Here is a 26,022-nt window from a genome sequence, read left to right as displayed (position 1 = left end):
CTGGATTTCAGAGACTTAGAAATACAAAGTATCTCCCTATTTTTTTAGTATTGGTTACATGTTGAAATGATATTTGGGGCTAAATAAAATATAAAAATTAATTTTACCTGTTTCTTCTTACATTCTCAATGTGGCTATGAGAAAATTTCAAATGTGTAGCTCACACTATATTTCTATTTTATATATTATAAAATTATACAATATATGATTACATGATATACATTTCTATATTATATTTCACACTGATCTAGAACTTTCTTAAAACTGAATATATCATCCCTTGCCTTTTTTTGTAATGAAACTTTTTTTGAGCAGGTAACAGACACCCATGATAAGGACCTTTGCACAGTACAGAGGGCATATTGAGCAAAAAATAAATATTTTCTCCAACCCATGCAAAAACGTTCAGTGCACACACTTGCATTTATAGAAATGGTTGCATAAGCTACTGTACCTTGACTTTTTGAAGTCCTAAATTTAAATATTTATTTTTGGGTAGGCAACGAATTCACATTGTTCAAATTTCAAAGGATGCAAAGGACGTGTAGTAGAAAAATCTACTTCTCATTCCTGTCTTCCAGCCACCCAGTTCTCCTTCCCAGAAGCGATTTATATTTTAGTTTCTTGAATTCCTCTAGAGATAGTATATCATATATAAGCAATGTATTTATCATTTTCCTTTTTATTCTTCACATATTTTATACAGATGGTAGCATACTATAAACATTGCCCTGTACCTTGATTTGACACTGAAAAATAGGTCTTGGAGGTATTAATAGCTCAGAACATACACATGTACCTTCCTCTTATTGATGGCTGCATACTATTCCACCGACAGGCATTTAAGCTATTTCTTGTCCCCTCCCTACTGTTCATGCTGCTGTAAATATCCTGCATTAGTCTTGATTCACACGAGTGACTTGCTTTGTTGTCAGTAAATTCCTGCAGGTTCCACTTTGATTTTTTCTCAAGGCTGCTATGCCTGGGGCTGGTGGTAGAAGCTGTTCCCAGCACCCACCTCTCCATGCTTGGCAGAAACCCCACATCCTGAGGACAGACCCAGCTCCTCTTACCAAAGCATGGATGTGGCTGGGTGTGGGAGTCTGCAGGACTGGATTAATGGAGCATATTTCCTTCCCCTCCCAATGTCCAGGTGGAGTCCTTTGAAAGACTGATACAGGCAGGACATCTCATGCCCCAGGACCAACTCAAGGTACTGCCCAATTCAGGAGCCACCCGTGGAACTGCCAGACAACCGCTGTCTCCCATGGCTCTGTCTCTGAAGCCTCCTTTGCTGCAAGACAGAAAAGAGAATCCCAGACACAGTGTCTCTTTCAGAGCAAACAGCTCTTGAGTAGCTTCCCATGATAACGATCATTATATCACAATAGTTACTGCTTATTAAGCAAGGATGGTTGTGTGCCAGGGACTGTGGTAAACCCTAGAGTATGTTTATTTTATTTTATCATCATCAAAACCCAGTGAAGCAGTTACAGTTATCACCGTCATTTAACCAGGATGGAACTGAAGCTCAGAGGGGTTACTCAAAGACCACACAGCTAGTAGATAGCAGAGCCTGGAGCCAGGTCTGTCTCCCTTTCAAATCCAGGGTCATAATCACTGCCCTGCACTGCTTTCCACAAATTACCCTGCCTCTCAGCAAGCAGAAAAAGGCCTTTTCTTTTTTATTGCCTTTTAAAAAAATTACAAAATGGTTGCCAAACGTTTGGAAACTAGGTTAAAAAAAAGTGGGGGCTGGGGGAGAGACCCTTTATAGATTCCTTATTGGTGTATTTCCTTTGGAATTTGGAGTTTTAGATAACTGCAGTCATAAATACAATTTAGATTCTTGCTGCATCAGCCAGGGTCCCAGTAAGGAACAGGTGGAGCTCTCAAGTCTGGGAGTGTAGGCATCAGAGGAAAGAACTGTCAGCAAAGGTGTGGACAGCATCAGGGGACCCAGCAAAGACTGGGGAATCCCCAGGTAGTAGCATTAGCCGGGAGCTGTACCCACTCTCAAGTCTCTCTCTTCCCACCCTGTGATCTCTGATAGGTCCCTCCCACTAGACAGACCCAACCAGAAGCCAGCAGGTAGACAGCCCTGATGCTCAAAGCACAGAGCAGGGTGGGAGAGGAGCTGAGAGAAGGTCTAGAGAGGCAAATGCAACACACCTAGTTTCTAAAAAAATGTTATGGCGGGAGTATTTTCCTGTGTGGTTACATAGATGTCACGTACACTTTCCAATCACAAAATACGTGATGTGTATCATGTAATATCATGCAGTGGATGACCAAGGACCTTGTAAACTAAAACCATTCATTTGTTTGCTCTCTGTTCTAATTCCCCCATACGCAGGGAAGTTGAGAGCTGTCGGAAGGTTAGATGTGACCAGGGAATGGGTTCTAGGTTGTCCTTGGCCTCAGTCTGTCCTCAGAGTTGAGTGGGATGCAGAAGGTAGTAAGACAGTGATACCAACCCCAGTTGCCGCAGCTTTAGCCACGTATTGCCCGTGATTATGTTTACTATGGGAGCCTAACAGAATTGCTAGGACCATGGGCTCTGGGGCCAGAGGGCCTGGGCCCACATCCTGTCTCTACAACTCACTCACTCCATGACCTTCACCAACTTAAATGACATCCCTGTGCCTCAGTTTCATCCTTTTTAAATGAAGATGATAAATCACCCCTCATTATGATTATATTGAAGATTAAATAAATGCAAAGTGCTTTAGCCCAGAGTCTCAATGCTCAGTAAATATTCTCAATAATGTAATGGTGATGATAACATTATCTGTGTTGATAGCCTATAAGGATTTGGGAAAAGAGTGGCTAATTTTCTGAAACCCACAGTTTTGCAAATCAAGAATGAGGATCCAGAGTCTCTCAAGTAGAGGGTCCTTATGGAGATATGGTGAGAGTATATTTGACACTGTGACAGCTATGACAGTTTGTGATACATTGGGGTCCTTGTAAGTCTATGCAGGAAGGGCTGGTGCCAAGGCTCTAAGTTGTGTCTCTGTTGTGCCAGCCTGATAGCAGAGAGCTGGACCACGGCCGCTCTCCGGGGCAGGCAGCCTCCAGAGATCTCAACCTCAGCCTGTATCTTGCATGAACCCAAGGGCCCAGGTGCATCCCATGGCCTCCCGCAAACTGTCTCATCCACTGTGTCTGCAGGGACAGGCCCCACAGGGGCTGAGCATTGAAGTCTTCCTGGCCTGGTCTGGTTTCAGGGCTTCCAGCGGCTGAAGGCTGCCCACGCGGCCCTAGAGGAGGAGTACCTGAAGGCCTGCCGGGAGCAACACCCTGCCCAGCCGCTTGCTGGCTCCAAGGGGACACCTGGAAGATTTGATCCTGGCAGGTACCTGCTGGGGTGGAAGGCCTGGAAGGACAGATGGGATGGGCCCCTGGGGTCCCTCAGTCTCCAGGAGGAAGGCACTTTGTCCTTATAATTTGTACACAAGGCCGGGCGCGGTGGCTCAAGCCTGTAATCCCAGCACTTTGGGAGGCCGAGGCGGGCGGATCACGAGGTCAGGAGATCGAGACCATCCTGGCTAACATGGTGAAACCCCGTCTCTACTAAAAATACAAAAAACTAGCCGGGCGTGGTGGCGGGCGCCTGTAGTCCCAGCTACTCGGAGGCTGAGGCAGGAGAATGGCCTGAACCTGGGAGGCGGAGCTTGCAGTGAGCCGAGATCGTGCCACTGCACTCCAGCCTGGGTGACACAGCGCGAGACTCCGTCTCAAAAAAAAAAAAAAAAAAAAAAAAAAAAAAAAAAAAAAAAAAATTTGTACACAAGAGAATAGAGAGAAATCTTATCCTAATTAATATACACATCCAAATGGTGGCAGGATGAAAAGCTGAGATTTGAGTCCCTTTGAACCCACTTGCTGAGAAGATGCCTTGAAACACTTATTGGTTAATGGGGAAACTGAGGCTAGATGGGGGTGGGATTTCTGTAAGGTCCCACAGCCTGTGGAAGGCAGAGGGAACTTGGGCTGAGGCCTCCTGATTCCCAGTGGAACCTTCTTTCATCTTGCTTATTTTGAGTTCTCACCATCATCTAAAGGCTGATATTAAATGGACCCTAAGGGGGCATCCCCTGGAGTCTCCGCTCTGACACTCTGCTCCTGGACCTGCCTGATGTGGCTACCATCTTGGGCTCCTGGTGCTGATGTTTCTGCATTCCAGGGAGCTGGAGGCAGAGATATACCGTCTGGGAAGTTGCCTGGAAGAGCTGAAGGAACACATAGACCAGACCCAGCAAGAGCCTGAGCCGCCCGGGTCAGACTCAGCTCTGGACAGTACCCCAGCCCTGCCCTGCCTCCACCAGCCAACGCATCTGCCTGCTCCTTCCAGACAAGCCCCCATGCCAGCCATCAAGACCTCCTGCCCTGAGGTACCTCTTGGCTCAACCATATTGGGCTGTTCCCTTGTGCATTCATTTCTTCATTAATTCATTTCTTCAGTACATATTTCATATTTATGAAGTGTGTGCCATATGCCAGGACCCATGACACATGGTAGGGATTCAGTGGGATGGGAGGTGGCAGGGAAGGTGGCCTCTACCTTCACAGAGTTTTCTGTAGAGTTGAACTGGTTACAGTGATTTAGTTGTAATTTTGATCAGTGCACTGAAGGAGAATTATGGGGTTCTGTGAGAGTAGGAGGAGTAACATGACTGAGTTTGAGGAGGACGTCAGAGAAACTTTCCCTGAAGAGGTCATGTTTAAATGAGACCTGAGGCTAAGTAGGAATTACTAGAGACAAAGAGAAAACCTATCCAGTGGGGGAAACAGCCTGTACAAAGGCCCTGTGGCTGGAGTATGGGAAGAGAAGGGAAAAATAGTCTGAGATGTGGCTGGAGAGGCAGGCAGGAGCCCCATGACATAGGGGCTTGTGGGTCACATAGAGAGCATGGCCTTCAACTCTGCTGGATTTTGTGGCAGGGGATGACATAAGATGACTTGTGGGTAGGCCAGTCTGAGGATAGGGAGGTGGCAGGGCAAATGGGGAAGCATGTGTGGACTTGAGAGAGGTTGGGAAGGTATGTTTGAGTGGACTTGGAGTGGCCGTGAGAGGGAAGGAAGACACGGATGGCTCCAGGTTTCTAGCCTGTAGTACTGCACGGATGATGGGGTGAAGCCTAGACAAGAGCCTTACACGAAAGGGGCTTTGTAGAAGGCTCTCTGGCCCACACTATGACCCCTTGAGAGGCAATCACCGTCTCCGTTTTGCAGATGAGCAAATTGAGTATAGTGCATTCACACAGATGACAGTGGTGGGGTCTCTGTGCCTCCCAACTCCTGTTGCCTGTGCTGCAAAGACTTGTCTGTTGAGGATGGGAGCAGGAAAGAGGGTCTGGCATGCTGGGTAGGGTGGGACGCTGGTAGGACATCCCTGACAACTGAAGTCATGCTGGCCCCATGGTTTGGGGAAAATCTTATGCTGTGCTCTGGCCTAGAGGGTAGGAAAACTCTACCAGGTGCCACTACGTACAAGAATGGGGAGAAAACCTGAGTACGTTATCTTGAAGGACCCTTGTGTTCCTGCAGTGAAGGTATTGCAGGGGGCTGGGGTGGCCCTACTGGCATGGATGGGGGTCAGAAGAGTTAACTCTGGCAGGAAATCTAGATTCAAATCTCAACTCTGCTTCTGGTTTCTGTTGACTTTGGGCAAATCATTTGAGCTTTAGCTACCTGTCTGTAAAATGGTTTGTAATAATCTCAGGTACTGGTGAGATTGTTGTGACCTGATATCTGTGTGGTGCCTGGCACACAGTAGGTGCTCTATTCATGGCAGCCAGTATCGAAGACCACACAGCCCAGTCTCTGTAGTTTACACATGCATAAAAGGGTGGTGGGCTTAGTGAGTCTAATGTGCTTCTTACCCCTCAGCCCCCAGCACGAGCCTGGCAGGAGGCAGGTGCTTAAAAGTGGTATTTAAGTATGTGCTGAATCTCTGTCCTTTCATCTTTCTGACCCCAGCCTGCTACCACCACTGCCGCCGCCAGCGCTGGCCCCCGCCCATTGCACATAAATGTGGAGGTGAGCTCTGGCAACAGTGAGGTGGAGGACAGGCCACAGGACCCCCTGGCCCGACTCAGGCATAAGGAGCTGCAGATGGAACAAGTGTACCATGGCCTCATGGAGCGGTGAGTGCCACCTGGACCTGACCGGGGTGTCTGGCTAGCAGCTGGATCTTGGCTGTCCCCCACTGGGCAGAGATCATGCCCCTCTGTGTGTTCTCCTGCAGGTACCTCAGTGTGAAATCTCTCCCGGAAGCCATGAGAATGGAGGAGGAGAAAGAAGGAGAGGAGGAGGAGGAGGAGAGGGGAGGTGACTCCCTAGAAGTTGATGGGGTGGCTGCAGCTCCAGGGAAAGCAGAGGCCACCAGGGTCCTCCCAAAGCAGCACCTGGTGCAGGCTGAGAAAAGTCATGGGGCTCCCCTGGAGTAAGTCACTGAGCCTTTCCTGCAGAATGTTTGGTTCTACCCTAAAACCACAGGGGTGATCACTGTCAGAGTGAATAAGACAGCACTTCACAGTTTAGACATGGCTTGCCTGTCCTGCCTCTTCAAGTGTGCAATGTATACCACTGATAGCCCTTGAAATGATTTTGGGTAGTGTGGGACATGATTTTCAGTAGGACACATGCAGCATTAAAGAATATTATTCTCAGCTGGGCACAGTGGTTCATGCCTTTAATCCCAGCATTGAGGGAGGCCAAGACAGGTGGATCACTTGAGCCCAGGAGTTCAAGACTAGCCTGAGCAAAATGGCAAAGCCCCATCTCTACAAAAAATACAAAAATTAGCCAGGCATGCCAGTACACACCTATATCGCTAGCTATTTGGGAGGCTGAAGCAGGTGGATCTCTTGAGCCCAGGAGGCGGAGATTGCAGTGAGCTGAGATCGGGCCACCGCACTCCAGCCTGGGTGACAGTGCAAGATCCTGTCTCAAAAAAAAAAACAAGAAAAAAGAATATCATTCTCTTTTTCTCTCTGACCTTCTAATGATGCCAAAGAGAAAGTCTCAGTTAGTGCTGTGGTGTCTTTAATGCCTCTCTTGAACTTCTGTGGAAAAAGAGAGAGAGAGCGTGAGAGCGCATAAGCAGGCCTCAGGCCTAGAGCCTTTGGCAGGCAAATGGATCTATCTAGTATATGATAACATTCAGGTTTCTTGTATTTATCCTCAAAGTTAGTTTCTGTTTGTCACATCTTCTGTTTTGAATAGTGATCTAAAATCTTGGGAGTAGATGGAAGTTTATGGAAATGCCTGAAATAGGGAGGGTGGTGTGCGAACTCCTTAAGTCTGGGAATTGCTGCTTTAGCATTTCCTCTTTGGTGTGTTGGGTGGGTTTTGTTGGCATCCACATTTTCCAGTTGAAAAGTGAGGTTGAGAGAAGGGAAGTACCTTGCCCTAGGTTGTACAGCTAGAAAGTGGCAGAACCAGGCTGGACAGCCAGGGATGTCTGACTCCAGAGCCTGTGCCCTGGGCTGCTTGGCTCCCAGGACAGGCCAACCCCTGTGTCAGGGCTGCCCGGCAGAGCTCAAGGAAGGTCTTCTCTTCCCATGCCAGGGAGGCCACGGAGCAGATGCTATCTGTGAAGCCACCAGGTTTCCAGACATCCCTGGCTAGAGACGGGCACATGTCAGGCCTGGGCAAGGCTGAGGCAGCCCCTCCAGGCCCTGGCATGCCACCCCACCCTCCAGGCACCAAGTCCGCAGCTTCCCACCAAAGTAGTATGACCAGCCTGGAGGGAAGCGGCATCTCTGAGCGCCTTCCACAGAAGCCTTTGCACCAAGGTTGTGGGCCCCACCTGGAGGTAAGTCTCTGCATGGGGGAATGGGCCCAGAACCTCAGGGTTGTTGCTGGGTCTTCTCAACTTTCTGCTTCTGGATCTTTCCTTGTGCTATTCCTTCTTGGAATACCTGCTGCTCCTGTCCCTGCCAGCCAAAATCCCACCTGACATGCAGGACTTATGCCCAGTGTCACCCCCCAAACCTGTCCCTCTTCCAGAGCTCTTGTTCCTCCTCTGAGAGCTTGGAACCCATTGCTTATACTTCTCTGAGCCTGCCCATCACAGCTGGAGAGTCTAGTTCTATGCCCTTTAGAGCAGACATCACTGCTGCAAGGTCACAGACCACTGTGGAAGTGTGACTGTCACAGAATAATGCATATATATGCATGCCTGTGCACTTGCGTGCAAACACACACACACACACATGCTTCTCTAGTCCTAATGAGCCCATGGTCAGGATTCTCTGCACTAGACATGAACTCAGCGAGGGCAGGCACCTGTGTTGCTCTGTGTTCTTTGTGCCATGTGTTAAACCCAGTGGGTAGGACCTGTATGTACATATTTGATGATTTCGTTTTTCCAATGCCTTGGGCCTGAGCATTTCCACTTAGATAAGACCATAGTATTCCAGGCCTGAGCCAGGAGACACTGGAAATATGACTTTCTCCCTCTCCCCTTGCTAGTCCTTGTCCACGGCCGTGTCTCTCCCAAGGGCTCTGGCTGCCACTCCTCAGGGAGGCAGGACTCGCTCAGGGTCCTCCTGGGGTGCAGAGTCCCTGCTGGTAGCCAGATTCTTGTGCTGAGGCCTGAGGGCCTGAGAGCCCTCACTCCTGGGCCTGGCTGTTGGGAGCCAGGCCAGCATCCCTGGGGTGTGAGCCTCTGGGAGGTGAGGCCCAGGCTAGGATTTGGGAAGGGCTTCCCAGTGTGCCTTGGACACATTCCTCAGACATAAAGGGATACTGCCTCTTTCAGGAGCCCTGGATGGCATCCCCGGAGACAGACAGTGGCTTTGTTGGCTCAGAAACAAGCAGAGTTTCACCCCTCACCCAGACTCCAGAGCACCGGCTCTCCCACATCAGGTATCCTGGGATCCCACCATTGTCCTGTCAGTGCCACATTCCTGGGACAGCCTGGGAATCGCAGTGCCTGTGATGGCCCAGAATAAGAGAGGATGGTCTGTCCATTCATAGGGACTCATTTCATCCCCAATTTCTTGTTCCTATGTTATTGACAGAGGAAACAGAGCTTCAGAGAGGGGAGTGACTAGTCCATCCTCACACAACTAATTAGTGACAGACTGGGAAATTCATTTTTGTTGAACAAATGAATGGGTGAATGAATAAAAACTACAGGGAGGGCACTGTGAGGTGAACAGAAGACAAGGACAAAGGGCACTCAGGGTGGCTACATGGAACCCAAAGGGAAGGGAGAAGGCGGAGGAGACAGGGTTGAAGGTTGGAGGGATGGAGCCTCCAAAGCTGGGTGCGGGCCCTTCAGGAGGCCCACATGGCAACCCAAGGATGCATGCAAAGGAAGGATTAGAAATCCTATTTCTCTTTATGTATTCTGCATAGAAATTGAGATTTATTATTTTGCATATTGGGTTGGCCGGTGTACAGTTTATAAAGAAGTGGATATCTAATGTGTGTGTGTCCTTGGAAATATTGTACCACCCGAGATGCAAAGTCGCAGAGGGTGGGAGCTTATTGGGTTAGTGTGTGGAGAGCCTCAGATGCCGCCGCCTGAGTGTCTCACTCTGTGTGACCTCCGTGTGTCCCTTCCTCCACGGTCCCCCAGCACAGCAGGAACATTAGCCCCACCCTTCGCTGCATCTGTGCCCAGGGAGGGAGCTTCCTACCCCAAGGCCAGGGGTTCTCTGATCCCCAGAAGAGCCACAGAGCCCAGCACACCCCGGAGCCGAGCACAGAGGCACCTCTCCAGCCCAAGTGGGCCTCTCCGGCAGAGGGCACCCAACTTCAGCCTGGAGCGGACATTGGCAGCCGAGATGGGTGAGTGCAGGAGTCTGGCTTGGACAGAACTGCATGGATTGAAAAATCAAATAGAAAAACTTGCAGAACCCTTTAGGATATGACATATTAGCCAGGTTCATTGTACTGAAATTTGAAATTACAGATAAGGTGGACAAAAGGGAACAACAAAAAAAAAATACTCTGGAAACCATCAGCGCTGATGTTTTGGTGTAGAACCTGTGAGCTGTTCTCTGTGCCGATGTAAATGTGTGTTATTTACACATTTTGTTCAGTGACAGACAGCATGCATGGCAGTGGTCCCATAAGATTTCCATGGGGCTGAAAAATTCCTTTGGTAGTGATGTTGCAGTCATTGCAGGGCAACACTTCACACACGTTCGCGGCGATGCTGGTGGAAACAAACCTACCGCGCTGCTGGTCATATCAAAGTACAGTACTGGCCAGGCGCGGCGGCTCCTGCCTGTAATCCCAGCACTTTGGGAGGCCGAGGCGGGCGGATCACCTGAGGTCCGGAGTTCGAGACCAGCCTGGCCAACATGGTGAAACCCCATCTCTACTAAAAATACAAAAAGTTAGCCAGGCGTGGTGGTGGATGCCTGTAATCCCAGCAACTCGGGAGGCTGAGGCAGGAGAATTGCTTGAACCCAGGAGGTGGAGGTTGCAGTGAGCTGAGATCAAACCATTGCACTCCAGCCTGGGCAACAGAGTGAGACTCTGTCTCAAAAAAAAAGTACAGTACAGGCCGGGCATGGTGGCTCATGCCTTAATCTCAGCACTTGGGGAGGCCAAGGTGGGAGGATCACTTAAGGCCAGGGTCACCTGTGGCCAACATGATGAAACCCTGTCTCTATTAAAAATACAAAAATTAGCCGAGTGTGGTGGCTTAACACCTGTAAGCCCAGCTACTCAGGAGGCTGAGGCATGGGAATCGCTTGAACCTGGGAGGCCGAGGCAGAGGTTTCAGTGAGCCGAGATCGCACCACCACAACACACCAGCCTGGGTGACAGAGCAAGACTCTGCCTTAAAAAAAAAAAAAAAAAGTACAGTACAAAACCTACCATTATGTACAGTACATAATACTTGATAACTAATGACTCTGTTATTGGATTATGTATTTACTATACTTTTTATCATTATTTTAGAGTATATTTCTTCTACTTATTTTAAAAATGTTAACTATTAAACAGCCTCAGGTAGTCCTTCGGGAGGTATTCCAGAAGAAGGCATTGTTATCACACATGACAGTGCTATTATTGCCCCTGAAGAACAAGACGTGGAGATAGAAGACAGGGATATTGATGACCCTGCCCCTGTGTAGGCCTAGGCTAGTACGTGTGTGTGTGTATGTGTGTGTCTTAGTTTCTAACAGAAAAGTTTTTTTAAAAAAAGTTAAAAACAGAAAAAAGCTTATAAGGATATCAAGAAAATATTTTTGTACTTTACAATGTATTTTTAAGTTAAATGTTATAACGAAATAGTCAAAAGGTTAAAAACCATTCAAAAACTTATAAAGTAAAAATGTTACTGTAAGTTAAACTTGATTAATTATTGAAGAAAAACTTTTTTATAAATGTAAATTTAGCCTAAGAATATGGTGTTTGTAAAATCTACAGCAGTGTACAGTAATGCCCTAGGCCTTCACATTCACTCCCCACTCACTCACTGACTCACCCAGAACAGCTTCCAGTCCTGTGATCTCCATTCATGGTAAGGACCCTTTACAGATGCACCATTTAAAAAATCTTTTATACCATGTTTTTATGGTCTCTTTTCTATGTTTAGATACACAAATACCATTGTATTACAGTTACCTACAGTATTCAGCAGGCAATGTTGTAGAGGTTTGTAGCCTGGAAGTAATGGGCTATTCCATCTACCCCACATATGTAGTAGGTGTGGGTAATCTATGATGTTTGTGACATGGCGAAACGGACTAGAAATGTGTTTCTCTGAACTTATACCCGACATTAAGTGATGCATGACTATACTTAAATCAGAAACAAGGCCAGGCACGGTGGCTCATGCCTGTAATCCTAACACTTCGGGAGGCTGAGGCGGGTGAATCACCTGAGGTCAGGAGTTTGAGACCAGCCTGGCCAACATGGCAAAACCCCATCTCCACTAAAACAAAAATTAGCCAGGCGTGGTGGCGGGCACCTATAATCCCAGCTACTCAGGAGGCTGAGGCAGGACAATGGCTTGAACCCAGGGGTGAAGGTTGCAGTGAGCTGAGATTGTGCCACTTCACTTCAGCCTGAGCGGAAGAGTGAAACTCTGTCTCAAAAAACACACAAAAAAAACAAAAAATGAGATAATTTTATATGTGAATATTTGGCAACCTCCTTTTTTCACTAAATTGTGTTATGAACACTTCCCATGTCTATAAAATCTATATGTGATTCAGTTTTTGACTTTTAGAAATACACATGAATTATTTACTGAAATTAAAAAACACCGAAAAGAACTTAAATTGATGAGGTTTTACAAGGTGAACAGAGACCAAGAAACTCAACATGATCTGAACCCCAGAATCCCAGTGAAGCCCCCTTCAGTCACTACCTGCTCCCCAAACATAACCACTGTTCTGACTTCTGACACCTCAGATTAGCTTTACCTAAAAGGTTCATCTTTTTTTTTTTTTTTTTTTTTTTTTGAGACAGAGTCTCACTCTGTTGTCCAGGCTAGAGTGCAGTGGTGCAATCTCTGCTCACTGCAACGTCCACCTCCTGGGTTCAAGAGATTCTCCTGCCTCAGCATCCTGAGAAGCTGGGATTACAGGTGTGCACCACCACGCCTGGCTAATTTTTGTATTTTTAGTGGAGATGCGGTTTCACCGTGTTAGGCTGGTCTTGAACTCCTGACTTTGTGATCTGCCCGCCTCGGCCTCCCAAAGTGTTGGGATTACAGGCATGAGCAACCACGCCCAGCTGGTTCATTATTTTAAAAACATTTTTAATTAAACTTTTTTTTTTTTTTGAGACGGAGTCTTACTATGTTCCCCAGGCTGGTGTGTAGTGGTGCAATCTCAGCTCACTGCAACCTCCTCCTCTCAGATTCGAGTGATTCTCCAGCCTCAGCCTCCTGAGTAGCTGGGACTACAGGTGTGCGCCACCACGTCCAGCTAATTTTTGTATTTTTAGTAGAGACAGGGTTTCACCATGTTGGCCAGGCTGGTCTCGAACTCCTGACCTCAAGTGATCCGCCCACCTCAGCCTCCCAAAGTGCTAGAATTATAGGTGTGAACCACCACGCCCGGCCTTTAGTTAAACTTTTTATTTGGAGATAATTGCAGATTCACATGCAGTTATAAGAAATAATACACAGAGATCCCATGTGCCTTTACTCAGTTTCCCCCAGTGATAATATCTTGCAAAGTATAGTGTCACAGCCAGATATTGACACTGAGGCAGTCAAGATACAGAACGTTCCATCACCACAAGGAGCCTCATGCTGCCCTTTCATAGGCATACTCACTTCCCTCCTGCCCCCAGCCTGTCCTTCACCCCTGGTAAGCACTAATCTGTTCTCCATTTCTATAATTTTATCATTTCAAGAATATTCTATAAATAGAATCATATACTATGTAACCTTTTGGGATTGGCTTTTTACTCGGCATAATTCTCTGGAGATTTATCTAGATTATTTTGTGTATTAATATTTAGCTCCTTTATATATTGCTGAGTAGTATTCCAAGGGTTTCAATGCTTTTATTTTTTATTTATTTATTTATTGTTTTTGAGACAGGGTCTTGCTCTGTCACCCAGGCTGCAGTGCAGTGGCCCCATCATGGCTCGCTGCAGCCTTGACCTCCCCGGCTCAAGTGATCCTCCTGCTTCAGCTTCCCAAGTAGCTGGGTCCAAGGGGATGTACCTCCACATCCAGCTAATTTTTTTATATATATAATTTTTTTTGCAAAGATGGGGTCTTTCTGTATTACCTAGGCTAGACTCGAACTTCTGGGCTCAAGCAATCCTCCCATCTCAGCCTTCTAGAGTGCTGGGATTACAGGCATGAGCCACCGTGTCTGGCCATTCATTGCTTTTAATGCAGGGGCTGGATTAGTGGTTTTTAACCTTTGGCCACCCATCCCTTCGGGAGATTCATTAAAAGTTATTAATGCTCTCCCCAGAAGCATGCATACATGGAAAGAGGTGACTGTAATTTCAGAGGAGGCTCTGAAGCCAGCCCCACAACAACACGGTGAGAAGGTGATCAAGTCTTGGGCGAACCAAGTGAAGAAGCGGTTAATTCTTTGCAGAGGAAGTTCCTGAAGACTTGGATGGTGTCATGGTGGGTGGGAGGAGGGGTTCTGGTTAGAAACAGCGGGGCAGGCCTAGCTCAGCACCCCACACTGCCAGCAAAATCTAGATCTGGTTTGGAGGTCAGTGTGGGTCACTGGCCTCATCAGGAGCTTCCTTTGTGACCTTGAACTGGGCACCGTCTCTTTGCTTCCATCATTCCACCTGCACAGGTATGAGCTTGGAAGTTCTCTCTGCTTAAACTCACTTTGGGTTCTCTCTCTGCCTCCCTAGCGGTTCCTGGCTCAGAGTTTGAGGGGCACAAACGGATTTCTGAACAGCTCCTTCCCAGCAAGACAATCAGCCCACCCCCAACCCCCGCCACTGCCACTGCCCCTCTGCCCCGTGGACCAACAGAGACCATCCCCAACTTCCTGCTCACCAGGGCAGGGCGAGAGTAAGTTAGACACTTGGATCCTGGGAATTCAAGCTCGTCATACAGATGGGAGCATGATGCGATGTGTTAGGGGGTGGAGGTGGAGACCTGCCCGGCTCACGTAGGTAGTGGTGGTGGGACCAGGCTCCCAGCTCCCAGCGTTTCTGTGAGACCTCATTGATCCAGACATCGAGGACACTTCTCCAGCCAGTGGAAAATGACCTAAAGATTCACCTTTCTGGTGCTGCAACTTCTCCCCTCTCTCCCTATCATCTCCCTTCCAAGACAAGCCTGTCCTTTCCAGGGGTATCTTTTCTGCAATTTGCCCATTGATTGTATGGACCAAGAAGCTACTGCCTTCTGAGTTTTTCTTTTCTTTTTTTTTTCTGGTTCATGTGCATTTTTCTACTAAGAAAGTTCCACTTCCTTGGCTGAACAGAAATAGTAAAATCGCTTGGTCAGTTCTCTCACATCTCCCCTTAGTTGCTTTTGGCCAATGATCCCTCACATGCCCTTGCTGGAGGGGGTGTCTGTCCCGGGATGCGCTGGGGAGACTGCTCGGCGGTGGCCCAGCCAAGGCTTCTTTGGCTGGAACAGTCATGAGGCTGTCATGTTGCCTACATGCAAAGTTGTATCCAGCTGCTGGCGTTTGGCTTCCTTGTCTGAGTTTAGTAAGTCTACCCCTGCAGACTCCTCTGACATCAGTGGAGGAATTAGAGGCTTGTTTCTGTAGGGTATGCCAGGACTTGGGAATACAATAGTGGACTAGACTCTATCCTAGGCCTCGTAAGGCTTACCATCTTGTAAGATGAACATACAAAGAAACAGGCAGTGGTGCCCCCCATTGTGATAAGTATGATGATGGCAGAGGACTAAAGGACTGTGGGAGCATAGGGAAGGAGCATCTAGTCCAGTTAGAGGCTTCAGAGAGGGCTTCCGGGAGGAAGTGGTATCTCAGCAGACATCAGAAGGAAGAGAGATAGAAGAGTATCTTTAGCGGAGGGAATGGCATGTGCAAAGCCCTAGAGGTGAGAGAGTGCCCATCACCTTGGAGTTGCTAAACAGTCGGCCAGATCCTCTAGTGTGAGGGGGTGGGGTGTTGAGCAGTAAAGGAAGAGAGGGGTAGATAGGAGAGACCTATGGGAGATCCTGCAGGGCCTGAAGGCCGTGGATAAGGGGAGACGTTCACTGCATGTTCCGTGAGTGCACAAAGGCTGAGAGGACAGGGAAGGGGATTTCAAGCAGGGACGTAGCCTAGGCAGGTTTATGTTTTAGGGTTCTCTGGCCACCAGCAGGGTGAGAACAGAGGCCAAGAGACTGCTGAGAAGGCTGCCTCATCCAGGAGGAGATGATGGGGCCTGGGTTCTCAGGGAGGGCCCCTACAGAGGGGGAAGAAGGGATTCATTTGGAAAGAGGTATTTTGGAAGTTGGGCCCATGAGACTTGGTAACTGAGTAGCTTCAGGGGTGTTCAGGGAAGGAGAGGGTCTGGAGTGACTCAGATTTCTGTCTGGCCAGTCAGGTGGATGCTGATGCCATGTGCAGAGACAGGGGAGTAACTTTGCAGAGAAAGATGAATGTTAAGTGCCAGTAAGAAACTAAAGAGTTACATCAGGGAGACTGAGATACCCAAGTGGTTGACTCACGCCCCTGGCCTTGTAAGTATTTAGTGCCTTCTGACTGGGAGCCAGAGCTCTCCCTCTCAGGAGTTAACTGGGGGAGGGGAGATGTCACTCTCCAGTAGCCACCGCCCACCCTTGCCCTCATGGCTTTGCCTCAGAAACACCAGCAAGCGTCTCCCTGGGGATTACCAAGGGAACCCGCTGCCCTCAGACACACACACTCAGCGCTGGGGCACAGCCAGGAAGAGGCCTCCACTGCTTCTGACACACTCGTCTAAGCGCTCATGTCTGCTGGAGGCGGCACCAGGAGACACTCACCCACAAGTCTAGGGGCCACCAGGCAAGAATGGCCCCGATGGGAATTCCCACCCCGGAAGCCAGACCAAGGAATAGATGTTGAGGCTGCATCAGCCTGGAGGGTGGCCTTGCTGAGCCCAGGCTCTAACGCTGCTCTGTGGTTGAGGGGGTCTTGTGGGGAGGGGTGTCTGGGTGGAATTGTCTGCTGCAGTGCCAGCAATGCCCACAAAACGAGACCCCGGAGATGCAGGGACTGATTGCAGAGAAACGCAAACAGGATTTACTCTCTCAATGCTGGCGGCTGGAGGTTGGACTACATCGGGGGTTTCACCAGGATTTACTTCAGCCTTGCAGACAGCCTTGCAGACAGCTTCCAGCTGCCTCAGTCAGCCCTCTTGGTTCAGGTGGTGCTAGGAAGCATCAAGGTGTCGCCCTGTCCGCTCTCCACACAGAGCGCTTTATTCTGCTCTGTCTCAAAGCCCAGATCCACTGCAATACTGTTTCCTGAGTGCCCACGAGGTGCAGGGCCTCAGGGGTTATAAGACAGGAAGCCTGCTTCCTTCTTGTCTGCTGGCAGCTCAATGTCTGTATGGGGAGACGGTGGACAAGCATCTTCTGCCAGGTCTGGAGAGATGGGCTTGCCCGGTGGTAGGGAGAGGAGCTGGGCCTGGACAGAGAGTGAACGTTGGTATTTTATGGCGGAACTGTAGCTAAGGCCCTCTCTATGCTGCATCCTCATCTCCATCTTGAGAATTTGTCACTGGTGTTTTGAGCAGCTACTCAGACTCCGTGTGTTAGGAAGGGGAAACTTCAAAGAAGGGTTCTGTTTTGTTCACTGAATGCACAGGGACATGAACTCAGAAAGGTGTCAAGTTGTGTAGCAAGAAAAGTGTTGCACAGGAAAGTTCTAGAATCATTTGACAGCAGAGCTAGACCGTGTGCCTGCTGGGAAGGGACAAAGGCTGCCACATCCTGGCATACTCTGGGGTGGCTGCAACTCTGTTCCTCATGCCTCTGTTCTTTGTTTCTGTCTCCACTTCAACCCCAGCCAGGCCATCCGTGAGCTGCAAGAAGAGGTGTCCCGGCTCCGTCTGCGGCTGGAGGACAGCCTGCACCGGCCACCCCAGGGCAGCCCAACATGCCCAGCGTCTGTCTTTGACCGCCCCGCCCGGACCCGCGGCCGACCAGCGGACTCCCCAGCCACCTGGGGGTCCCATTATGGCAGGTGGGTGACCTCAAAACTCTCACCTCTGTCCTGGTGGCAGTTACAGAGGATAGTCTTGGCTAGCCTCTGGCTCTCCCCAGACATATGGACTCAGGCACTGCCACATCCCTCTCTCACTCATTCATTCATTCACTATAGAATTTGTTCACTGTGCAGTATTTGATGCACAAAAGAATATAAACCTTTATGTTAATAATAAAGAATAGGCCGGGCGCGATGGCTCACGCCTGTAATCCCAGCACTTTGGGAGGCCGAGGCGGGCAGATCACGAGTTCAGGAGTTCGAGACCAGCCTGACCGACATGGTGAAACCCCATCTCTACTAAAAATACAAAAATTAGCCGGGCGTGGTGGTGCGTGCCCATAATCCCAGCTACTCAGGAGGCTGAGGTAGGAGAATTACTTGAACCCGGGAGACGGAGGTTGCAGTGAGCTGAGATCATGCCACCTCACTGCAGCCTAGGCAACAGAGAGAGACTCTGTCTCAAAATAATAATAATAATAATAAAGAATAATACAATGAATATCCCTGGACCCACCACCCAATCAAAGAGTTAGAACATTGCCAGGATGCCTACCCTCTCACCCACTAATTCAGTGTTGGTTCATTTATGACAATGACATAAAATCAGCTGGCTTCTTTTGAGTGTTTCTATGGGAGGGCACTTGATGAGGGGTTTTATCTGAATATTTTCTCATTTATCTTTTTATAACCCTCTGAGGTAATTGCTCGTATTATCCCCACTTGACAGATGAGAAAACTGAGAGTCAGAGAGGCTCAGAGCCATTTTCTGTGAAACTGACTTCAGACTTCTTTACTCTCTTCCTCCCATCGTGTTAGAAGCATTTCTCCAGGTTGAGCTTCTCACAAATCACCTTTGAAGGCCACACAAAACCACATCCAATGACATCATCTCTCTTTCCTTTTGCTAGTAAATCCACAGAGAGATTGCCTGGTGAGCCTAGAGGTGAAGAGCAGATTGTCCCTGCAGGAAGACAGCGAGCCCGATCTTCCTCAGTGCCTCGGGAGGTGCCCCGACTGTCCCTGAGTAAGTGACCACCTGCCAAGGCTGATTTCTGGAGGCCGCAGTCTGAGTGTATTGGCTCAGTGGTCAGGGACCACAGCAACAGCATTCAAGGAAACTTGGAGAAGGGTTTTTGTGCATCTGTTTTAGGATATTACGGTGCTATGCAGCACAGTGCACTTCTAATGTCCTGCACACCTACTGTGTGTAGGGTGTCTGTAAGGACTTTGTAGCTGCCATCTTGCTTAACCTCCACTGCAAGATGGTCATATTATCCACATTTCACAGATAAGGGTGCTGAAGCCCAGTGAGCGCAGGGGACGTGCTAAAGGATCAGGGCTCTGGAGTCAGTAGCCGGGATCAACCGAGCTCCCCTCCACTTGTCCTTGGCCGAGTTGTTTACCTGCTCTGAGCAGTTAAAGGGACAGCTCACCATGTAGTTATAACAGTGTCCACCTCGTGGGATTGCTGTGAAGATGCCCAACATGGCACACACAGTGTCTAGACTAGCGCTTGGCAGGGAGCAGGGTTCTGGAAATGCCAGCTGTTACTCCTAAGGGGGAAATTGGGGATTAAAACCCAGGCATCTGCCCCAGAGCCTAAACTCATGGTATACCCACTCCTTGAGCTGTGTGACCCCACCCCTTGCCCCCTCTGATGCCCCACTTTTTCCACCTCAGGTTCAGAATCTGAGCTGCCCTCCCCGCCACTGTTCTCTGAGAAGAACAAGACCACCAAGGACAGTCCACAGGCAGCTCGGGATGGAAAGAGAGGGGTGGGCAGTGCTGGATGGCCAGACAGGGTCACCTTCCGGGGCCAGTACACAGGTAGGTCAGGAGGGAGGGCCGGGATAGGTGCAGCCCCTGGCGTCAGGGGGGTCTCCTCTGTTATGAGAAGCCTTTTCCATATACCCAGTGGGCCATTCACATATCATTTTCTATTTGTTCCGTGAGATGAAAACCAGGGAGCATTGCCTCCATGAATCTCGGTGCACTTGTTCATTCATTCATTCATCCATTCATTCAGCAAACACTTTCTGATGTCTCCCCTTTGCCAGGGCCCATGCTGGGTTCTGGGAAGCCTGTTCAGCTGGTCAATCCTAGAGATTCTGATCACCTGCTCTTTTCCAGCTCCGAGCGTATAGGGTGGACACTGAATTGGATGTGCCATTTGCACCTGGCTTCCTTCAGGTTCTCATTTCCACAGGGCCCCTGTGTCTCAGGAAGTAGGACCTGGCACAGAGTAAAGACTTGAGATGACACATGGTAGCATTTCAAGTGCTTAACATTAACAAAAAAATATAGATCGGGTGTGGTGGCTCGCACCGCTAATCCCAGCACTTTGGGAGGCCGAGGTGGGAGGATCACCTGAGATCAGTAGTTCAAGACCAGCCTGGCCAATGTGACGAAACCCCGTTTCTACTAAAAACACAAAAAAAGTAGCTAGGTGTGGTGGCATGTGCCTGTAATCCCAGCTATTTGGGAGGCTGAGGCACAAGAATCGCTTGAACCCAGGAGGCAGAGGTTGCAGTGAGCTGAGATTGTGCCACTGCACTCCAGCCTGGGTGACAGTGAGACTCCATCTGAAAAATAAATAAATATATATATATATATGGTTCTCACCTTCATGAATCTGACTGTGTAGCAGAGAAGATGATAACCAGTAGGTAATTATAGTAAAGGCAGTGTCTCTCACAGATACCTTGCAGAGGAGGGAGGGCTGCTGACCTCAGATTCTGGGGACAAGGCAAGAGGCCAGAGGCACATGTCTGCTCCATGGAGCGTAATGAGGGAGTCGACAGAGGCCAAGGAGTTAGAAGTGAGAGTAGCAGGAGCACCTCCAAGCTCACTGCCCAATCTCTCTGTGACTTCCTAGCAAAAGGAAAGAGATGATATCATTGGATGAGGTTTTGTGCAGCCTTTAAAAGTAATCTCAACCCTTAAAAGTGAGCTCAACCTGGAGAAATGCTTCCAACACAATGAGAGGAAGAGAGTGTAGAAGTCAAGATCAAAGACTGTGGAGTCAGTCTCTCAGAAAATGGCTCTGAGCCTCTCTGACCCTCAGATTCCTCATCTGTTGCATTGGGAAAATAAGAGCAATCACCTCAGTGCCACACACACAAAGCCAGAACAGCACAGGAGGGAAATGAGATGATGAGACCTCTCCACAGTGGCTTCGGGTGTCACCCAGAAGAAACTCAGGGATGAGTGAGGAAGCCACAGTCCGTCCAGCTTTCTAATAACATCAAGTGCTTTACATCTGCCAGGCACTGGGCGGAGCACGACACGGATATGGCCCCATTCAGTCCTCCCAACAAGCCTGTGAAATGGGCGCTATGTTTATCCCCATGTTACAGCCACTCAGAGCATGGGGAGAAAATGCCACTGACCCGGTGCCTGAGCCATTCAGATCCAAACCAGCAAGTCAGGATGTAGGGAATAGCGTCACTTGTTCATTTCTTATTGTTGCTTTGCTTATCATTTCTTCCTGGCCTGCTTTCAAATCCTGACTTAGCCTGGGTGTGTTGGTTGCTACTGGATGTCAGCTGGTTCTAGGATCTGAGATGAAACAGAGTAGGAGTCTGGAAAAAGCTTACAGTAAACAGACACAAAAATGTACGATGACGTATAGGTGTGTATGTGTGTCATACTTATATAGGTACATATTTTACACGTGTGTGTGCACACTCAACATGTGCACACGTGAGAGAGAGAGACAGAGACTATTAAAACCATCTGGAGGAAGAGGAGATCGTTATTCCAGAATCCTCCTCAATTTTGCGTCCATCCAGAGGGCTGATACTGACAGTTCTGGTTTCTTTCCCCAGGCCACGAATACCATGTTCAGTCCCCTAAGGCGGTCCCAAAAGGCAATGGCACAGTCTCCTGTCCCCACTGCCGGCCCATTAGGACCCAGGATGTGGGTAAGGAATGGTACCTGGAAAACTGGCCCAGGCAGCCATGGCTGCAGCGTCTTGCCCCCAGGGGAGTGTGTACTTGACAAGATCTGGCCTGTCCTGAACTTAGCAGTGGGTTATAGGGACAGACCAGCGGAGAGGATTTTTCTGGGTGTCCTGCCATTACATCTGTTGCTCCAGGTGCTGCTATCTGAAGCCACCCTCCTTGATTTAAGAAGTTCCCGAAGGGTCCTGATAGGTGGGCTCCAGGCAGCAGGGGACCTGGCATCAGTGATTATATCTTATTCTTCCCTCCATCCTCCCTTCACCCCTCATACTTTCCCCCAAACCCACAGGGAGGAGTGGCAGAGAGAGCAGCGGTCCGAGAATCCAGGCAATGGGTTCTAGTCCCAGTTCTGCCACTTACTTGCTGTGTGACTTTAGGCCAGTTCCTTGACTTCTCTGTGCCTCAATCACCACATCTATAATCAAAGGATTGGAAGAGATGGGCTCTAGGACTTTTCAAGCAATTGTGATGATAATAACTGATGATAATGAGCTATTTATTAAGTCCCTCTGTATAGAGGGTATCATGTTAAGGGTTTTGCATACATTAATCCTCGCAGTTCTATGAACTAAGTACTGCAGTACTGTTACATCCATTTTATAGGCAAGGACACCAAGGCGCAGAGAGATTAAGTAACTTGCCCAAGGGCACACAGCTTACAAGTGGTAGAAACAGGATTTGAACCCAGGCCTTTGTGACTCCAGAGTCCCACCTCTTCACTGCTATGCTCTGCCTATGCTAGTGTTAGAGTCCTGACAGGCCTCTCCGTTCATGCATTCATTCATTCATTCACACATCACTTACCCTTATGTGGCCCTGGGCCCTGTCCCCAAGGAACACATGACAAAGCAGAGTGACCAGAGCTGGGGTAAGGGACACGAGTGGGGCTGGGGGCTGCCTGACTCTGCCTGGGTGGGTGGGAGGGCTTCCCAGAGGGAGTGGTGGTTGAGCTGAGGCCCGAAAGAGGAACACACCAGCCCTGGAACTCACCCAGGTGTGGCATTGGGGATCTGAGTGGGAAGAAAACAATGGCGCCCACTCTCCTTTTGCCTCTACTGACCCCCACTGGTTCCCTGGGGGACTGTTCTGGGTCACTCTGTCGTGGAGAATGGGTCTGTTTCACTGTGGGTGGGGGGTGTGGGGTGGGCTGCATTTGGGAGAGCCCGGGCTTAGGATCCAAGGACCACTGCTTCCCAGCTCTGAGGCCTTGGCAAATTACTTGACGTCTTGGAGCCTTAATTTCCCCATCTGTAAAGTAGGGGAGTGAGGACAGTGGCTAGCCCAGTGGCTTGTTGGATTTGATAAAATAATGCAGGAAGCTCTTAGCAGTGGGCCTGGCTCATTAAATGCTTGCTCTCACTGTCGTGGTTGTTGTTAGTGTCATCACCCAGACGGAGGTGGCTTGTCTCCTCTGCAGTGGGTCCCGAGGAGAGCTCAGTGCTGTAGAAGGCCCCGTGTGGGGGCTCCCGATCTGATGATTTAGACGTAATCCTCCCCTGACATCTCTTCCTCCTCTTCTAGGTGGTGCTGCCACAGGGGACCCACTGGGACCGCCTCCCGCTGATACCCTTCAGTGTCCCCTGTGTGGTCGAGTTGGTTCTCCCCCAGAGGCAGATGGTCCAGGCTCAGCCACCTCTGGTAGGGACAAACACTGTTTCTTGTCTTAGCCAGGCCCTCAGCTCTCCTTGACTAGAGTTATTAGACCTGCATGAGTTTAACTGGGGCAGCTGTTCTCCCAGTCTGGGACAGAGCAACGGGGGCAGAGGATTTGTTTCCCAAAGAGAGACCTGCCCAGCATGGAGTCTTACAGGGTAGGGCCTGTCCAGCTCTCATAGGGGAAGGGCTGGGTGGACCCTCCATCCTTGGCTGGATCTGCCCAAGTGGTCAGACTCTGTCTCTGTGCTGTTCCCTCCCTGATAGGGGCAGAGAAGGCCACCAAGAGGAGAAAAGCACCTTCAACTCCCAGCCCCAAGCAGAGGAGCAAGCAGGCGGGGTCGTCGCCACGCCCGCCCCCCGGACTGTGGTATCTGGCGACAGCGCCCCCAGCACCAGCCCCTCCGGCCTTTGCCTACGTCTCCTCGGTTCCCATCATGCCGTATCCACCTGCCGCTGTGTAAGAGCCTTTCATTCTGACTTTCCCAGCCTCTTTGTATAGATCATTGAATATGTTAGCATTCAGACCTGTGTGGGGCAGGTGAGATGCAGTGTACTCCTTCTGTGTTTTATCCCTGCGTGGAAAACATGCAGTAGGAGCCCAGCACTCATGTAGTCACTCAACAAAGCCAACACTCATATAGACACTCAACAAACCCACGTACCAAGGAGAGTGCTTGGCCCTGGGACCCAGCAGTGAAGGGGGCTAGCAAGAGGGCCCTGCCCTCTGGGAGCTTATAACTTTGTGGAGACTGAGAATCCTAACCATCTTCCATTTTCCTTATGGGTTTTCTCAGCAAGTAAGTGATGAGCACTGGGGTTCTTAAAAATATAGACTTTATTTTTTAGGACAGTTTTAGATTTATAGGGAAATAGAGCAGATAGTCGAGAGAGATTCCCACGATCCTCCTCACTCCCGCACACACAGTTTCCCCTATTATGAATATCTTATGTTAATCTGGCACACTGGCCACATCAGTGAAGCAATATCCACACATTGTTGGTGACTGAGGTCCATAGTTTCTTCAGGCCGTTTTCCTCCAAAGTCCTTTCTCTATTCCTGAATCCCATCCATGATCCCACACGGTGTGCGATTGTCATGCCTCCTTAGGCTCCCCTCGGCTGTGACAGTTTCTCAGACGTTCTTGTTTTTGATGACCTGGACTTCTTTGAGGAGTCCTGATCGGGTATATTATAGGACTTTTTGCATAGATTCTGGGTATAACATCAGTCAAGCCAGGAGAGGCAGGGCAGCTAAGACAGAAGTGCCGTGGGTTTGGAGTTGGCCAGAGCTACGGTGGAGTCCCATCTACCCGCTAGTAGTACTGTGGCCTTGGCAAACGAACTTCCTCTCAGAGCCTCAGCTTCCTCATCTATTCAATGGGGGAAGAGTCTCAACCACGTACTTAATCCTGTGCGTGAGAATAAAGTGTGGCACATGGCAGGAACCCAATGAGATGTATGTGGAGTTTATGGTGCCGTGTGGGCACGTGCTCACTGCTGAGCAAACAGTAGCTTCGCCATCACAGAGAATGTTGCTGTTGCTCAGTGTTGTCACTAGTAGGAAGAAAAAGGAGTAAAAGTGAGTTCAACATGATAGGAGTGTGCAGGGCACAAAAGCCCAGTCCCCAGAAGTAGGAAACCTGTCTCGTCTCAGCTGTCAGCAGCTACTTCTCTGCCTGCTTCCCCTGCTGTGAAATGAGTCAATTGGGACTGGGTATCTTCAGTGGCTGTGTTGCCAGAAGCCTGGGTGTGTGGGCAGTGAGGGCCTGAGTCGCTGTGAGGGCTGGTGCTCGGTGGAGCAGGGGCGCAAGGCACCATCCAACCCTGGTCCTCTATTCGGGAACCAGGCCTATAAATGTGCTTTAAAAAATTCTTTATTTGTATGTATTTTCTGAGGCAGGGTCTGGCTTTGTCAACCAGGCTGGAGTGCAGTGGCGCCATCTCGGCTCACTACAACCCCCACCTCCGAGATTCAAGCTATTCTCATGCCTCTCCCTCTCAAGTAGCTGGGACTACAGGAGTGCGCCACCACACCCGGCTAATTTTTTTGGTATTTTTGGTAGAGACTGGTTTTCACCATGTTGGCCAGGCTGGTCTTGACCTCCTGGCCTCAGGTGATCTGCCCACCTTGGCCTCCCAAAGCACTGGCATTACAAGTGTGAGCCACCGCACCCAGTCTGTAAATTTGCTTTCTTGCTGCCCTCTCAGCTGAGTCTGAGCAAGTCGTTAAGGAATCTTCCGCTCCAGCAAAGATGAGAACCAATGTTGCATGCTGAGACCTCCAGCAGACACGGGGGAAGCGCCTGCTAGTGTTTCAACTCATTAGTCGGGAAAGGTTTTGCCCGGAATTTGGTGACCCCACGGTAGCCATGGAGTCTTTACTTCTCCTGAGGCCCCGTTCCACGTTCTTCCAGGCTCAGGCCTGTGGGCAGAACTCACCAGGTTGCTGTTTCCAAGTCAGGATGGGTGGGTTATACCTATGCCCCAGTTTCCTTCTCTGCGAAATGGGTTGTTATGGTGAGGATTGAATGAAGTAATACATGGAGAGCCCATAGTACATAGAAGTTGGCCAATAATGATGGTGCTTCTAATGCTGCTAGAATTTGCGCTGGTGACACCCTGAAGTTTCTGCAGCTGCTAGTCAGCAGGACTGAACGGCCCGGTGGTTGAGACCAGTGTAGTTTGGAAAGTGGAGTGGGCTTGTGCTGCCCCCTGCTGGGCAGCCGCCCCATAGCCCCTGCAGCCGAGGCTTAGCAGCCCAGAGGGACTT

The 26,022-nt window shown here is 49.4% G+C and overlaps 1 protein-coding gene across 8 annotated transcripts in view; it reads left to right on the top strand.

Moving 5' to 3' along the window:
* AKNA (AT-hook transcription factor) overlaps positions 1 to 26,022 on the top strand; it is a 62,332-nt gene that overhangs the window by 32,199 nt on the left and 4,111 nt on the right. For 7 of the 8 annotated variants that reach the window (XM_021927233.2, XM_021927232.2, XM_031654452.1 and 4 more), the window contains exons 7-21: positions 1,154 to 1,213; positions 3,231 to 3,358; positions 4,190 to 4,397; positions 5,986 to 6,152; positions 6,254 to 6,451; positions 7,579 to 7,825; positions 8,774 to 8,880; positions 9,599 to 9,810; positions 14,326 to 14,488; positions 17,433 to 17,609; positions 18,542 to 18,657; positions 19,314 to 19,460; positions 21,461 to 21,556; positions 23,118 to 23,234; positions 23,517 to 23,709. In XM_021927233.2, the coding sequence (XP_021782925.2) occupies positions 1,154 to 1,213; positions 3,231 to 3,358; positions 4,190 to 4,397; positions 5,986 to 6,152; positions 6,254 to 6,451; positions 7,579 to 7,825; positions 8,774 to 8,880; positions 9,599 to 9,810; positions 14,326 to 14,488; positions 17,433 to 17,609; positions 18,542 to 18,657; positions 19,314 to 19,460; positions 21,461 to 21,556; positions 23,118 to 23,234; positions 23,517 to 23,709 (2,336 nt within the window). The remainder of the gene's footprint in view (positions 1 to 1,153; positions 1,214 to 3,230; positions 3,359 to 4,189; positions 4,398 to 5,985; positions 6,153 to 6,253; positions 6,452 to 7,578; positions 7,826 to 8,773; positions 8,881 to 9,598; positions 9,811 to 14,325; positions 14,489 to 17,432; positions 17,610 to 18,541; positions 18,658 to 19,313; positions 19,461 to 21,460; positions 21,557 to 23,117; positions 23,235 to 23,516; positions 23,710 to 26,022) is intronic. The other variant, XM_031654451.1, reaches the window with a different exon arrangement.

The sequence above is a fragment of the Papio anubis genome, chromosome 13 (genome assembly GCF_008728515.1).
Source record: "Papio anubis isolate 15944 chromosome 13, Panubis1.0, whole genome shotgun sequence".
Lineage (NCBI taxonomy): Eukaryota > Metazoa > Chordata > Mammalia > Primates > Cercopithecidae > Papio > Papio anubis.
Note: the sequence above shows the minus strand (reverse complement) of the source record. Positions and strands in the feature narration are given on the sequence as shown.